The following is a 16,916-nucleotide window of genomic DNA, read 5'->3' on the forward strand; positions in this document are numbered from 1 at the left end:
GGCAGGTACAAGAGGGTAAAGGGGGATAAATGGTGACAAAAGTGTTGACAGGAAAGACCTGGTTCTTCTTACTGATGCATGTAAAGAATTACAGATCAGCCAATCTATTAGCATGCAACCAGAGTTCATCAGTGACCCGTTCCCATGGATGAGAACAGGCCTAGCTAGGGTGGGGTCGGGGTGCGGTGAAAGGCATGGGTTCAGGGCAAAGCAGGGTGGCGAAAGTGAGGGCAGCTGCAGGCTGGGGTAGCAAGACCCCTGTGGTCTGAGGCTGGGTGGCCAGAGAGCCAGGAGAGCCAAGAGAGCAAGTCCTTTGTCCTGAGGACTTACATACTTGGTGGGATGGGAGGGAAAAAAGTTACATATTGATTAATGGGTAAAGGTGGTACCAGCTTTCCTAGGGGGATGTGACTACCCAAACTTAGGTATGTGTGGGGTCTGTTAGCCCGAATGCTTATCTTGCTCCAGACCCCATTTGTTCATCTTGTAAACAGATAGTGACAGGAGACAGTTAATTAAAGTTGAGGCAGTTACTCAAAGTTGTTTATGGGCTCTTTCTGTAAGCATTAGGGACTCCCTCACAAAACAGATAGTGATCAGAGGTAGACAATTAACCGAATTGTTTTATGGGCTCCTTCTTAGGACACAATGGACCCTCTCCTGCATTCAGGCCTCGGGATGAAAACACCGTTTCAAGGCTCTCTTTCCCAGATAGTGGAAACACTACACAGGATTTCAAGGACTTCCCGTCTTCCTCGCTGACACAGTGTTTCTTGTGACGTTGGACCCCCTGGCAGTGTTATCAGACCAGGCTCAGGACTGCTGAGTTAGCGGGCGAGACGGGTCTCCCTCCTCCTCCCTGCCTCAGTTTACCATTCATTCTACTTTAGTGATAAAAGGCGTTTCCTGGCAACCAGGACGCTGGACGCTGGCTGGTAACAGCAGTGCAGTCTCAGAGTTCTTCCTATGTTGTCTCCTGCCTCAGAAGGAGACTTGACTTTGGATGATGAACACATAATATGATATACAGATAGTGTACTATAGAATTGTACACTTGGAACCTATAGAATTGTATTAACCAATGTCACCCCAGTAAATTCAATAAAAAATTTAAAAAATAAATAGATAGCAATAAAACATGCTCAGAAAAATTTACCTACAAGGATTTTCATGATAGCAATAGTTGTAAAATTAAGAAAATACGAACATAATTTAAAATTATGATTCATTCATATCATGGCAATAATTAATATTAAAATAATATTTTGAACATAATGCTCTCGATTTGTTACAGAACATAATGAAGGGAGATAAAACCATATATACTGCATCTTCCAGTGCTAAAAAAAAAGGAAGAAAAGGCACTGTTTCTTCTGAGGCCGCCTGCCTCGGCTTGCAGATGGCTGTCCTCTCTGTCTTCACAGGGTCTTCCTTCTGTTCACTGGTGCCCCAATCTCCTCTTCTCCCAAGGACGCTGCCCAGCTGGATGAGAGCCCACCCGTATGACCTCACTTTACCTTAATTATCTCTTTAAAGGTCCTATCTCCAAAATATAGCACATTATGAGGTACTGGGGTTGGAACTTGAACGTGTGAATTTTGAGGGGGCATAATTCTGCCCATAAACAGACGAGATCACTTGGGTAGGTCTCACTCAATCCAGTATGGTCAGTGTCCTTATGAAAAGGGGAAGTTTGGACACGGACACAAGCCTGGGCACGTTTGCACCCTGAGTGCCCTGACGTCTTTGGAGTGAGTTGTGGCATTGGTTCTTACACAGGTCACTCAGCCCGCCAGGCCAAGCAGAGCCAACAGGTGCTAAGTCCTTTCATCTTTCAGGACACAACTTTGGCATTTTGTAGCCAGTTAATTAGGAGCTGGCGAGCAGCTACCCAGGGACACATTCTGGAGGAAGTCGGTGGTCACAGTGGAGCAGGGCACAGGGCCCAGCTTGGCAGGGGGCTTCTGTGTCACACTCAGTCTCCAGTAAGTAGTAGAGCCAGGTACAGGAGCCTTACACTCCAGCAACAAAAGTGTCTCTCCTGTACGAGCTGGGGCAGTCCCCAAGGAGAAAAAATGTTTTTTTCTTGTGAGGAGGTGTTGGTGATACAGTAGCATTGCTTTATATAACTGTTCAACATATAATGGCTCTGGATCCTAAACCTCCACCCCAGTCTTTGAAGAAATACTACCCATAGGTTTAATAAGGTGGCGATAAAGAACTAACTACAGCCACGTGCCCATTAACAACGTCCCTGTCAACAATGGGTTGCGTTTACAAGGTGGTCCCATAGATCGTAATGGAGTTCAAAATTCTTATTGCCTAGTGACACCTCAGCCATCAATAACATCCTAGTGCAACACATTACCCACGTGCTTGCGATGATGCTGGTGTAAATGTAACATTTGAAAAATGATAATCAACTATGTTACTGGTTCATGTATTGACTGTACTTTTTATTCTTCTTGTAGAGTGTAGTCTTTCTGGTTATATAAAATAAGTGTCCCATTAGACAGCGTAATCCTGGCAGCAGCCTCTTTCATCTCATGTTTACCACGTCTCTTGATTGCACCATTTTTGCTTGTGCCTGATTTTAATCTCATTTTGTTTTGCATAGTAACGCACTGTGCCAGTTGTGGCCTAGGAGCAATTAGGCTGTGCCATGCAGCCTAGGTGTGCAGTCGGGTATCCCGTCTAGGTTTGTGTATATGAACTCTAGGATGTTTGCACAACAACAAAATTGCTTCAGGACACATTCCTGAGAACATCTCTCTGTCATTAAGTGGCGTATGACGGTACTGGATTTAGCAATTTAGCAATTTAGCAATTTAGCAATTGTTGACCTTGACATCTGTAGTTTCAGTGGAGTGGCAGGGGCTCAGACTTCATAGGCTCAAGAGATTACATGCAACTTTCTTGAGGTGCAAAATGGAGCGGTGATCTGGCTTAGAGCTGGAGGAAGCTGGGAGTTAAGAGCAGATGTTTTTAAGGTGGAAGAAGTCACAGGGTGCTTGTGTGCTGTTTGGAATGATCCTGCAGAGACAAGGCTGATGATATAAGAATGAGGAGCAGATATTACTAGAGAGATGTCCGTGGGTAAGAAAGAGGACAAGGAACTTTGAGTGATGCCATGTTGTCGTGCACGGGAGAAAAACGTTTTCCTTGACCCTCTGAGGGTCCCTGGCTGGGTCTGAAAATTAAACTGATGAAGCCATCTAAAGAGGAGAAAAGCATGAATATTTGCTTGCCCTAAGTTCTATGTGATAGGGAGCCTTCGTAAAGAAAGAAGTCCTGTAGAAATGGTAAAACCTAAGTGTTTGCGGGCTGGGTTTGATGACACGTGGACAGTCGTGTGGCACTATGACAGAACAGAGTGTGAGGGACGTGTTGGGAACTGGGGGACACTTAGCAAGTCCTGTGTGTTCAGATTCTTCCTGGGAGCCCTCCACCCTGGAGTTAAGTGTGCTCCTTTTCTCAGGGTCCTGGGCAGGTGCTGCTCACAGACAGGGATTATGACAGGCTCTAGGGCAGAAGGGAAGGGGAGGTCAGAGAGCACTTCCAGTTTCTGCTGTTTTCTCAAACTCCTTCAGCTTAAAATGTCCCGTTTGCCAAGATGCCATATTTTGGGGTACTGTGTTCTGAACCCTGTCAGCTGGTTGTTAAGTATAGCTCTTATTAAATTTCTCAAATTTACAGTTAGGTAAAGTATACTTTACTTCTATTTTTTAAAAGATTTTATTTATTTATTTTTAGACGGAGGGGTAGGGAGAGAGAAAGAGGGAGAGAAACATCAATGTGTGGTTGCCTCTTGCACACTCCCCTCTGGGGATCTGATCTGCAACTCAGGCTTGTGCCTTGACTGTGAATTGAACCGTGACCCTTTGGTTCACAGGGTAGAGCTCAATCTGCTGAGCCACACCAGCCAGGGCATAGATAAACTATATTTTAAAAGGCAAAAGGTAGTTAAAACTCACCCCTTCCTAATTATGTTACTTGCCTTTACCATGGTCCACGTTCTTGTGGTTATGTCTGTTGCAGGTGGGTGATGGAAATGCCACACAGTGGTGCCCTCCTGCACTTGTCTTCCCAGTGCCACGGTTAGTGGCATCGTGTTGGTGGTTTGAAATTGGTCATAGGGGGAGTGTTTACACCACAGAAGTCGCAAGCATTAGAAATCAGGGCCCCAGAGCTGTTGGTTAACCATTTGCCAGCCCACTCTGGGAATGAATGGGCAAGTGGAGAGACTGGCTCTCAGTTACATGCTGACAGTTCATCCAGAAGCACAGGAGAGAAGGCAGGGCGTTTGGACAGGTGGGTAGATGAGGTGTGGTAGAGAGAGGTTTCCTGCTTACCAAGTGAAAAAGAAAGCTGGGAAGGGAGGTGGTGGTGGTGGGAGGTGGGAGGGTGGGGGGACAGTAAATGGATTAGAGAAATATGATGTTTTTGTCCAGCACTATTAAAAAGCCCGTTGAGGTTAGCGGTTGAGAATTCAAAGGGAGCCTGATCACAGTGGGTGTGTATTTTCCCGCAGTCTAATTCAGCGGCTTGGGCGAGCCGTGAGTGACTGGACAGTTGGATTTATCCAAGGCTAGGCCTTTGCCAGACCACAGTGACCCATGTGAGTCAGGGGCAAGTGAGATTATAAAATTATAAATGTAAAAGCCAGCACCTCACAGACCTTCCGTATTCACTCTAGCTAACAGCATGTCCTGCCCACCCCCTGTGACTTTACTCCATTATTCTGTTTATTTTCCTGTTCTGTTAGTTGGCTGTTAAGTCACGGGGCTTACCCATCCTACTGTTGTCTATTCCTCTGAATCCGGTGCCTTCCACAGTGCTTGGTGCATAATAGGTGTTCGGTAAGTAATGTGAATGAATGCATTCACTTGCTCCTTCTTGTACAGTCTGCTCTGTTCGGGTGAAGAATACTCAAAATGCTTCTTGTACCCCTTTGTTCCTTGCTTCGTGGTGTTGAATCTTTAAGACGCATAGGAATTTTGGGAGCCAGCTACGCTAAGCCCCAGTTCTTTACTTCCTGGACACTTCTAGGTGACACAGGCAATTTTTTACTGTGATTGAGACCCAGCTGCCCGGGTCCTGTGAGTAACGCAGTTGTTGTTGGCCTTTGTCCCACCGTACTTAACACGGAGGGGGTTATGTTACAACTCCTAAACTTGGAGGCGAGTAGATACCATATTTGTCACTTTATCAGGGTCGCCAATAGCAGTTTAAGGTTTACAACGTGGCTCCAGCCAAGTGATAATACAAAAGCACAAGTCCCAAAGTCCAAGGCTGCGCCCGGCGTGGCAGTGCCCGGGCCCAGAAACTTCGGTCCGCAGGCCCTCCTGGTTGCACCCGGCGCCTCCCGGCGGAGACAACTGAGGCCCCCGCACTCTGAGCGCGCCTCCCGCGCCCTGCAGCTCACCCCGGACTCTGGCGGAAGAGGGCGGGGACGTGACTGCCTGTCTGTTTCTCCGAGGGGACAATAAAGTTTCATAAGTTTGAAAAAGGAGGGAAAACCCCACGCCCCCTTGGCCGCTCCTCCGTGGACGCCCGCGGCCAGGGCGAAGCTCGGGTGTCCGGCGCTGGCGGAGGCGTGGCGGGCCGAAGCGTGCGGGAATGGGGGTCACTGTGGACGTGCACCAGGTGTACAAGTACCCCTTCGAGCAGGTGGTCGCCAGCTTCCTCCGAAAGGTACTCACTCCACTCGGGTCCGGCCGGGGCTCGTGTTCTCCCGCGCGCTGTCTGCGCCTGGCCAGCTGTCTGCGCTCTGGACCCCGGCTTCCCGCAGCTGCCCCGTGTCTCCTCCTCTCGTCTGCCCTGTCTGCACCTCTCCTACCCCTCTCGTCCCCCCTCCCCTCCTCTCTTCTCCCCTCTTCCTCTAGTAGTGCCCCCTTGGCCCCCTCCTCTCTCTCCACTCTGGTCCACTCTTGTCCCCCCTCCTTTCCGTCCTATTGTCGCCTCTTGTTCCCTTTCCGCTCTTCTCCCCTCCACCCGCGAAAGGCCGCATTCCCCATCTCCTCCTCCAGCTGCGGTTTCATCTTCTGGATGTGCTGGGCGAGGGTGGAAGTGCAGTTTCCTCGGAGGCTCCCCCCTCTGGCTGAAGGGAAGGCTCCGTGTGTGGCCTCGAGAGGCTTGTGGGGAGAGTCACAGGAAGCCCACGTTCTGGAGCCCTGTTGACTTGTCGATCTTTCTGTACATCTGTGACCCCTTGAAAGCTAGTGGAGGCCGTTGCAGCCACCCTCTTAGTTTACACTGCATTCTTTCTGTCGCCTCCCCACTTGCTCTTTTATTGAACAGCTGTGGGACTTTGGGCAGATGTCTTCGCTCCCTGAGCCTTAGTTCTGTAATCTGTGAAATGGGGAAAATCATAGTATAAATTCAAAGAGTTGGCTGTGAGGAATCGACTGAGGTAAGTCGTGCAAAATGATTATGGCAGTGACTGATGCTTAGTAAGGCCTCTAAATGTTATTGTTGTGTCGACTACTATAACTGAGCACCCTGGCCGGGGTCCTCCGTGGCCCTCTCTATTCCAAAGGCTCTTCCTGGGACTGTGGCCCCTGGGGATGGGAGAATGGGAAACTTCTTTGAAAAACCAAAGGCACCCAGGCTTGGGAGGTGGGGCCCCTGGACTCTAGTCTCGCTTTGCCTTTAATTAGTTCACTTGATGACCTTGGTCAAAGGTCATTTTTTCTGTAGGCCTCAGTATCTGCTTCTGAGCTGAGCGTTGTACCAGAGATCTTTTAGGTTTCCCTTCAGCTTTCACATTCTTAAGCAAGATTTCAAAAATTTGCGTTAAGCAGCAGCCACCAGGCAGTGTGCTCCATGTGCTACTCAGAAGCAAAACTAAGGGGGATGCTGGGGGAGGAAAGCAGGTTTTTTTTGTGATAAGACCTGACTTTTATTAGCAGAGATAACAAAGTTAGGGGCTGGGTCACAAAGGGCTGAGTGGGATGCTGGTGAACGGGATACCATCATGGAGGCCTGCTTGGAGGGAAGGCCAGCTTGTTATTGTTCTTTGACCTCCAGTATCTAGAAGAGTGCCTAGAACCTACTAGGTGCTCAATAAAAAAGTCTGGTGAATGAGGAATGAATAAATGAATGAAGCATGAAATACACATAAGGACTAGTGTAGTCCTTGCCTTAGGCGAGGCTTCTGGGCCCAAAGATAAGCAACCAACACCCATTTCTTGTTAGGACTGGCCCTTAGGGGGTGGACTCTCTAATGCCACTGCTCCTTGGAAAACTTCTGTGGATTGTGCCTGTCAAGAGGTGATCTCTGCCTTGTCAGAACTGGAGGGGCATTTTGGGCCTTACCAACCACCTTCCACAGTGTTGGGCAGTTACTTCTGTGTGTGTTTTTTACCCCCATTAGACACTAAGCTTCTTCAGGGCAGGACTTGTTCACGCAGAAGCATGTAGCACAATGAAAGGCTGTCATTTAAAGTGCTCGGCACATGTCAAGGTCCTGGGCTAAATGCTTTTCCCGCAGCATTCCATAGGAGTTTACAAATACTTTCCTCTGTGTGCTGGGCTCTCTTCTCTTGGAGCCGATGGTCTCTCATGGATGAGAGTGACATTAATAAATGATCAACAAATGCGCACAATTTTAATTCATGATGCGTATTTATGCAGGAAAAGCTCATGGTGCTGTGACTGAATGCAGAGGGAGGTCTCCTGAAGTCCTCGTATCCCTGGGGGATTGGTTTCAAGACCACCCCCCCCTTTCCGTACCAGAATTTACAGATGCTGAAATCCCTTATAAAAATACTGTTGTATTTGCATATAAACTATATTTGCATATAGGCCACAGAAGGGTGTGCGTACACATCACCTCATTTGCTTGGATTCAGCGTAGTGTGTGGCAAATTCAAGTTTTGCTTATTGGAACTTTCTGGGATTCTTTTTTTTTTTTTTTTTGCTATTTTTAATCCGTAGTAGATTGCATACAGAGAACCAATTGTATTGAGGGAGTAAAATGTTTCAGAATCAACTCGCTATCCTCTGTATCCAGTCTCAGTTTCTTTTTGGCCACAGTCTCCTCTCAGGGTTCATTCATCTGGGTGGGCTTTTTGTGCCTGATAGAAGGGCATAGCTTTGCTCTGGGATAGGGCCAGAAGCTACAGTGTTTCGGTTCTCTGTAGCAGTGTAACAAATTACCTTGTAATTTAGTGGCCTAAACCAATGATAAATTTTAATTCTCCTGATTCTGTGGTTGCCTGGGCTCAGCTGGGAGGTTATTGTGTGCCATATGTCGTGTGCTGAGGTCACCTATGTAGCTCCATTCAGTCAGGGTCTGGAAGAATTCTCACAGAATACTTAGCCGCGTCTTTGGCTCATGGTACAGAAAGGCCGAGGAGGACATTTTGGGAGGTGGGGGTGGGGAAGGGGAAGGAGAACATTTGCAGAAAAGGCCTAGTGATGGCACAGTGTTAACGCTGTGGACCACACTACACTTCTATTTTTTTTACTCAGAAGCAGACTTCACAGATCCACAGGAGGGGCTATGAGTGCATTTCTGAAACATCAGTAAATCCAGTGGCAGTGAGAATTTTCACTTTACATTATGGAAAGGCACGCACCGGAAGTCAGTCGACCTGGATTCCAGTCACTGTGCTGTCCCCATCAAAAGCAGTTTTCGGGTGGCCTCAGGAAACTGTGTTCACCAGCCTCTGCAGCGCCCTTGTGTGAATTAGAAAGAGGCATCATCTAGGGCTTCTGTTCCACGAGCTCACAGTAGACAGGGCTGGAGGAGAGCCAATGGGCCTGTTTCTGCAAATTAGAACAAACACTCCTTCCTCTGGGTGGCTGCAGCCCTGGGCCCCAGGGAGCCCTTGTGCACTGAGCAAAATACACAGCTGTGTGAGGGAACAACCTGCCGTCTTAACTTCTCTCCTGTGGATGCCACGGGCCCCACCCATCTCCCAGGAGTGCTGGGAAGATCAAATGTGGAACAGTTTGATGAGCATAAGCTTTTTATAAGCCTGAAGTAGTAAGAATGATCTTTTTGGCAAAATATACTTTTTTTTTAGTCTTTATGTAGTGTTTTCAAAGGAAAGCACTCGGCAGAAGGGCCAGCCATATGAGGATCTCGGGGAAGCATTTAGCCTGGTTTTGCACAGTGGTGTGTTTGAAGCCTCTTCAGCACTGAGGAGGTTCTGTTTTAAATGGAGTCTACTGCTCTGTGGCTTTTGGTGTGTTAGGACTTGCCTTCCAAGTTATAATATACTGCTATTTCTAAAACCTGAGAAATATGTGCTCTTCCTACACCTGCCTGGTGGGTACCACAGGCAAAATATTAGCTGCACGTTTTCAAAGCAAAGTGGCCCCTCTGCAACAAACACCACGGCACTCTTTGTTCATGAAATGTGTGTCGTGTTTCCTGCTGACCTCTTCACGGTAGATGCTGCACAACCTAAAAATGGTTTGTTCCTCAAATGCTCAACTGTGCTTTCCATGAACTGCATGTAGTGTCAATGCACTTGACACTGTATATACTGTTTTCTTTCTTTGTATGGCAGAGTGAGCACAAAGTTGCAGAGATGAATGTAGCGGTTTAGAAGCTCACTGGGCTCTGGAAGCCCGTGTGGGTCTGTTTAATGGGCTTGTCTTTTTTGACCGGGATTCAAAGACTTCATACCTGAAATGTCAAGTCATTAGAAAGGACCCAGAGCCATTGTGCTGACTGGATATTCTTGTTTATTCTCAAATGAGGCCAGAGAAGTTATGGTTTTTCTTACTGTATATTTGTGTGTTTTTTTTTATTTATGTACTTATTTAGTGCTGTAGGCAAAAGGGTCATTGTGAATAGAGTGTAAGCTTCATGGGCTGAGATTTTGTCATTAGTTCCTGATGTATCCCACGTTCCCAAAGAGATCCTGGAACGTAGTAGATACTCAGCAAATCCTTATTGAATGAATGAATGAATGAATGAGTGAATGAAATACACTCTTCTGGGATTTAGCCTTATGTAATTTCAGACCAAGTCAGTGTGGCATTCAGTAACATGTCCTTCCTTTGTGGACTGCAATAAAATGGACAGATTAAAATAATTTCTTTGCTTCAACACCATGGCCTCGGGTTTTATTTATTCTAGCCAAGAGTCTGATGTGCTGAACAAAATGGTTTTAGTGTTTACCCTTAAAATCATAAAGGGGATTTATGAATGGCTATTTCCATTTAGAGTGGAAAGTTGATTGGGTAATTAATAATGTTTCCGTTTCTGATCCTATCTCTCCCACCTTGCAGATCTGACACTGAACTGTCTCTCCCTGCAGAGTTCCTGAAATATTTGGGCTGAACCCACATTTCCAAAATAAATGATTTGACACATGATAAGCCCAGTTTAACCTAATGATTGTTTATCTTTTGGCGTACACTGTAATAGTGTTTCTTCCCTTTTACCTTTCTGTCCTCAGTTCTTCTAGAAGAAGGTTAGGCATGACAGGGAGGACAGCGGTGTGGAGAGGAGAGCTGTGCAGACACCAGAGTGTGGGCTCTCACATCCAGTGGGGTGTGCAGTCCTTCCAGTTCTGTGAGCTCAGGCACGTCGGTTCCTTCTTCTGTGCCTCAGTTTGCAAAATAAGAAGCAGAATAACTGTCTTATGCAGTCAGGGAAAATAAGTTGGATAATGCATGTAGCTGCATATATGTAGCTTAATGTCGGCACACAGTAGGTGCTTTAAAAGTTCTTGTTGAAAATTGTGTTAGTACTACCACTACTACTAATTTGTTACATCTATTTCATGAACCTAAAAATAAAATGCCAAGAAGTAGTCTGCAGAAATGTTTACGAACTTGGAGTAATAAAGGATGGAGTGAGCATGAATAAAGTTGCATATTTGAATTATGACTTATTTTTAAAATGTCATTTAAATAACATAAAAGTATAGTTGCTAACTTATGGAAGTTGTAGCTTAATCAGTGCATAAAAGACAGGAGATTTTTAACTATTCAAGTGCTGGTACACCTTCATTATATGTCTACTAACAGACATTCCTCAGTGTGGCCCCAGCAGGTGAGAGAAGCTACATAGCACAAGGCCCTGGGCTCAAGGAGCTCTCTCTCAAGGGGGACAGAGGGCAGTGCAGTCCTTTGTTGTGGTAAGTGCTTTCTCAGGGACATAACACTGATGTATAGTGTGAGGCAAGGTTTGTATTTTACCCACAAATCTATGAGAACTTTTAGAATACTTACAATCCGATGCCTTTTTTAAAAAGTAAGTCTTCTAGCTAGTACTCTGAGTGGAGCTTTCTCCAGTGCTAGTGGGGAGGGGTGTGTCGGGGGACCTTGTTGTGTCTTATACAAAATCTGAATTGCTAAAGCGTGAGCGTGTGAGGTTTGTCTCGTCTAGGACAATAAGAAATATCTCCCAATAATTTTTAAGTCATCATCTCAATGTATTTGGATTGCAGACGGATGCCAGTAGTATGTTTAATGGCACACAGTGGTAAATTGCAAGATAAAGACAGAGCTTTGAAACCAAGTTTTCAAAAATGTTGATTCATTCTTTAGTAGCAAAACCAGCTACTGCTTAATGAGCACCTGCACGGTGCCAGGTGGTGTACTCTACATAAAACTCTGGCCTTTGGTTCCTATGCCAACTCGTTGAGGCCGGTATCTTTGTCTAATTTTACAGATGAGGAAACTAAGGCAGAGTGGGATTAAATTAATTTGCCCAAGACTCCCACAGCTGGGCTGCAGAAGGAGGTCTCTTGGATTCTAAAATCCATTCTGTTTCAACACTTAGAGCCTTTTATTTCTTAACTTTTAATTCGGAAGTAATTTGACTTGTAAAACGTTATAAAAACAACAAAGATTTCCAGTGTACTCTTTACCCAGCTTCCTCAAACCACTGTACAATTTTTAAATCCATGGAAATAACATTGCTACAATGTTAGCCAGTCTATAGAGCTTATTCAGAATCTGGCAATTGTCCACCGACATTGTTTCTCCAGGGAGGACCCAATCCAAGATCCTGTGTCACGTGTATTGAATAGTTGCCGTGTCTTAGTCTCCTCCAACGAGGGAGAGTTCCTTAGTCCTTCTTTGTCTTTCTGGACTGTGGTTCTTTGGGAGAGTACTGGTCAGTTATTTTGGAGACTTTGATTGTATCTTTAATGTATTGGGTTTATGTATGCATTTAACATTGAGATAAGAGGATTTTCCTCCTTGCCACAATTCTAAGCTATTCCTTTCAAAGAACGTCATTATGTCATTTCCAATTATTAGAACATTTTTAAATTTTATTTTTTTAAGAATTAAAAAAGATTTTATTTATTTTTATTTTTAGAGAGGGGAAGGGAGGGAGAAAGAGAGGAAGAGAAACATCAACGTGTTTGCCTCTTGCACACCCCCTACTGGGGGCCTGGCCTGCAACCCAGGCATGTGCCCTGCCTGGGAATTGAACTGGTGGCCCTTTGATTCTCAGGCTGGCATCCAATACAATGAACCACACCAGTCAGGGTATTAGGACATTTTTGAATGAATGAGGGTGACGTGCTGGCGGTTGGCCTTTGTTCTGCATGATAAGTGCCCAGACAGAGGGCCTTGGAGGCCCATCTGGTGGGCCACCACCCGGCTTAACAGTTGGCAGCATCTTGGTCTGCATGTCTTGGCTCCGAGTCCTTTGTTCTTTCTACTTCATCATCGCACTGGCCCAGAAGGCCAATGCACAGCCATTTAAAATATCTATTGACTTAAACACAGTCCTTTATCATTGAAATTTTGATTAGTCAATGACCCCTTTGACATTGCTATAAAATAAACTTTGCTTTTCCTCTGAGATAGATGCCTGTAGCTGGCTCCTAAAGGGAATTTGGTATCGTCCATGGTGATTTCTTTCTGCAGCGAAACACCGATTCTGTCGTCAGCAGCTGCACGCCTTTGCTCGTACATGTTTGGAAGCAGCCTGGGTAGCAAAGATTCCCTTAGCGCTTATGAAACAGATGTGTTAATATACCAGGCATACTTCAGCCGTCTTTGCAGGACTGATCGTACAGATCTGTCAGCGCAACTGCTTCCTTGTGCTCTCGTGGATCCTGCCCTTTGGAAGCTGGTAAACAATGACTCCCTTTCAGGTCACTGGTTCTCTCTCTCTTTTTTCGAGGGGAGGGTGGGAGTGGGGGGTTTATTGTAAAAGGCAGGCAATGACTTCTGAGCTTTTAGGAAAGTTGATGTTTTACTAACTCCTTACTGTCTTAAGAGACTCATATATACGTTTTCTCCTGTCAATAAGAAAGGTAAATACTGTGTCTTCATGAAGCTCCTCCCACAAATATATGCAGTGTTATTCCTGGAATTAGATGGACTCAGTTTCTTGGCCCCTTGTGTTTCATAGTGATGTGTTTGTTTTTATGTTTATTTTGTTTTTTTTATCAAGTATTTTGCAAGTTTTTGGCCTCTTACCTTTTCATATGTAAAAATAAATAAAAGTAAGGTATACAACAATGTTGGTGAGTCTACATTTTACTCTTGTTAGATTATTACATACATATAATGTACAGTGATGATTTGCAATAGATCGATATCTTGGGGAAAGGAGTTAGTTTATGCATTTTGTGAAGAAAGTAAAAATTATAAGTTCAAAACGTAGGCACATATACCTTAAAAAATCCCGAGTCACCCAGAAAATATGGCTGCATGAAGACTGTGCACAGTGCCCCGCAGTAATTCTTATGCCACTGCAGTTCGTGGTCCATTGAGCCAAGTCCAAGGGTGGCAAGGGTTTTGGAAGGTATCTGGGTCATCAGACCACTTTCACAAGAGTTTCTAGTGCAGAGTGGGGACTGGAAAGTCCCAGCCGGACCTTGCTTGCATGCAGGCTTTACGCCATCATGTTTTTAACACAGGGACCCCTTATCTCGACCCTTGTTAATAGGCTTGCTCATTTGGAGAGGGCTCAGTGGGAGAATACACACGGCAGCCTGTAATGCAGCACCCTGCACGGGCACAGTAGGTGCTCAAGTCCTCAGTGGGCTGCTCCTGACCCAGCTGGATCCATCCCACGGTCACACTTTGGAAAGGTGTCCAGGAAAACCCCGTCACCTGCTTCCTGCTTCTGCAAATCGTCGTTACTGGTGGCGACTGTCTCTGAGCAGCTTTCCCGCACTCCTGATTCTCTGACTTCAGTTTTTGCGAATTAAATCATGAATATTCAGGTTAGCACAAGATGATGTCACATCGTTTCCAGTAATGCCAGGTAGGGGGAGCCTCAGCACAATAAATCCTTACATTTTAAAAACTTCAAACACACTCCTTTTATGTCATGGTATTTAGCTTTTGGAAACAAACCTCTAATTCCTTTTCCCATTCTCCTGTGGAAACTTTCGGCTCATATCCGTCCAACTCCAAAAGTACTTGCATAGGAAAATGACTTGAATCTTGCAGATGACTTTTTTAGAGTGAATTGTTCAGGGTTTTTTGTGTTTGGCTAATACAACTTTCATTTTATTTTATTTTTTATTTCCAAGCATTGTCCAATGGGTGGCCCCTGAGTATTTATTTTACAGTGGTCTCACAATTTTTCATCCCCCTATTATCCCTTAGTGTGATTTATTTTCTCCTGATTATATTAGTTTGGGGAACATACATATAAGACATTTCCCAAACCAACACGTATGCTCTTTAAGTGGCTCCAACTTTGTTTTCTCACTATGTTCTTGGTGCCTGGAACAGTGCCTAGCATGGGAGTTACTGAAAAAAAAAATTGAATGAAAAATAGAGAGTTTTTACTGTTATTTAAACTGACACTGTTTGACTTAATAATAAGTAAATACAACAATTATGTAAAAGTGTGAGTTTCCGAGTTAACTGTACTCTCTAGGAATTTAACAGATAACAAAGTGATAACTGAAAACTTTGATCACTGTCCTTCTCTGGTGATTCTGGGCCCAGCCTCTTTCGGAGGTTAGCTGGGTCATCTTTCTACCACTGACATCGTGTTTACGATATTCAGTCAGGATGTGTTGATGAGTGTGAACTGAGTGAACGAGGACTGTAGTCAAGGAAGTACTCTTATTTTACCTTAGTGTGAAAGTTCTGGTTTATACACAACACACACACAATTCAGGGCATCTGTGTGAGTTTTAAATATTTTTAAAGTTTTTTTAAAAATTGAATTTATTGGGGTGACATTGATTAATAAAATCATATAGGTTTGGGGGGTAGGATTCTGTGATGCATCATTTGTATGTTGTATTGTGTGTTCACCATCTCAAGTCAAGTCTCCTTCCGTCACCCTGTATCCCCCACACCCTCCTCTCCCTCCCCTCACCCCACCTTTCCGTCTGGTAGTCACCCTGCTGCCATCTTTTCTATGAGGACGTACCACCTTTGTTTCATGGGGGATGCAGTTTTTCATCCCTCATGTTTGTGAGGGAGGCCCCTTGCCCAGGAACAGAATAGCCAAACCTGGCTGTCCAGGATGGATATTAACTTCAAGAGATACTGAAGGCTAAACTTGATAAAAGCACTCATCATAGTTTGGAGCATTTCCTTTCTGGGGTAAAAATGAACAAATGAATGCATATTTCAAGAGCCATGTTTTTGGCTGGTCATCAAGACTGCAGTTGCCAGGATGGAAGTGTGAGTGGCAGTTTGTGGCAGGGGGCATGATGAGCTGCGAGGCTGCTGAGGACTAAGGCTGGTCTTTACAGATTGGTCCCAAATAAGAGTAAGGTTTATTTTCCAAACTGTTCCCTGAGTTCAGCGAGGTTTATCTTCCAACTCATTCCTTCACTCAGCGAGTATTTATTGAGGGCCTGCTATGTGCCAGACACTGTGCTCGGTAGTGGAGCTACAGGAGTGACTTAAATAGATGATATTCCTGCTCTCATAGAGCCTCTGGTCTAATCCAGTGTCCTTGGGGGCCTCAGATGTCTTTAGGAATATGTGAAAGTGAAGGACTCCTTTCTCTGACAATCAAACAGTCAGTCAGTCAACCTCAACAGTCAGTCAGTCAGTCAACCTCTTGTGTGTGCACACACACAGGCACGCATGCAGCTGTGCAGGGTTGGGGAGACTCACCGAGTTTTGCATACTGTTTCCTGGGGTTCAGAAAATTTACAGTTCAAGGTGGCTGCTCTCACCTCCCCTTAGCACCTTGGACATGACTTCCTGTAATTTCCAGATTTGATCTCGCGGTCAAGCAGTAAACCTCTGGGGAAAAGATCCCAAGGGGAACTCAGTAGGCCTGAGTCAGCGGCCGCTCTGTCTGGTGGCTTTGGGGAAGTCCCTTCTGTTCTCTCAGTCTCCGTTTTGCATCTGGGCAGTGGAAAGCGTTGGGTCTGAGTAACCTGGTGGTTGGAGTGTGGGCTGGGTGGGCAGGCTTTGACGGCAACAGAGAGTGTCTGTGAGTAAATTACAGTCCCGGCGCTCATTAGCTGGCTGGTTTTGAGCAAATTATTTACTTTATCTGAGCCTTACTTCTCACATGTGAAAGGGAAAAAAACAGCATATAGCTCATGGGATACTTTTGAGAATTAAACTGAAATGATGTATATAAACTGCCTGGGACAAAAATGGAAACTTTCAGCAGCCTTATATCCAAGCTGTCTCTCAGGGGAATTTGGTCAATAAATGGGCTCTTTATTGAGGACCTGGCATAGACTACGAGGGCACTGCCATCATACTCCTGTGATGCTAACCCAGCTGCTGGCAGTGGTTCAGGATAGTAGTGAAGGAACTCCCTCTGCATCAGGCCTGGTTTAATGTCCCGGCTCTCCCACCCCCTAGCTGGGTGAGCCTGAGCTCTCTGAGCTTCGTTCAGGTTCCATTTCTGAAAGGTGGGACAGTGACATCACACAACCCCGTCACAAGGAGGGGCTGTTAAGAGATTTAAACAAGATTGTGCAAGTAAAGCACTGAGCGCAGTGCCTGGCACAAAAGAACACTCTTGGTTGAATTAGGCTGGTTCA

At 45.4% G+C, this 16,916-nt stretch overlaps 1 protein-coding gene across 1 annotated transcript in view; it reads left to right on the forward strand.

The window, feature by feature from the left end:
- Nucleotides 1-5,381: 5,381 nt before the first annotated feature.
- The window catches only part of PRELID2 (PRELI domain containing 2), a 66,552-nt gene continuing 55,017 nt past the window's right edge, over nucleotides 5,382-16,916 (forward strand). Inside the window, exon 1 of the mRNA XM_045828013.1 lies at nucleotides 5,382-5,694. Coding sequence (XP_045683969.1) covers nucleotides 5,620-5,694 — 75 coding nt within the window. The 5' untranslated portion in view covers nucleotides 5,382-5,619. The remainder of the gene's footprint in view (nucleotides 5,695-16,916) is intronic.

Source organism: Phyllostomus hastatus, unplaced genomic scaffold (genome assembly GCF_019186645.2).
Source record: "Phyllostomus hastatus isolate PE091 unplaced genomic scaffold, TTU_PhHast_1.1 phas_contig_150, whole genome shotgun sequence".
NCBI lineage: Eukaryota > Metazoa > Chordata > Mammalia > Chiroptera > Phyllostomidae > Phyllostomus > Phyllostomus hastatus.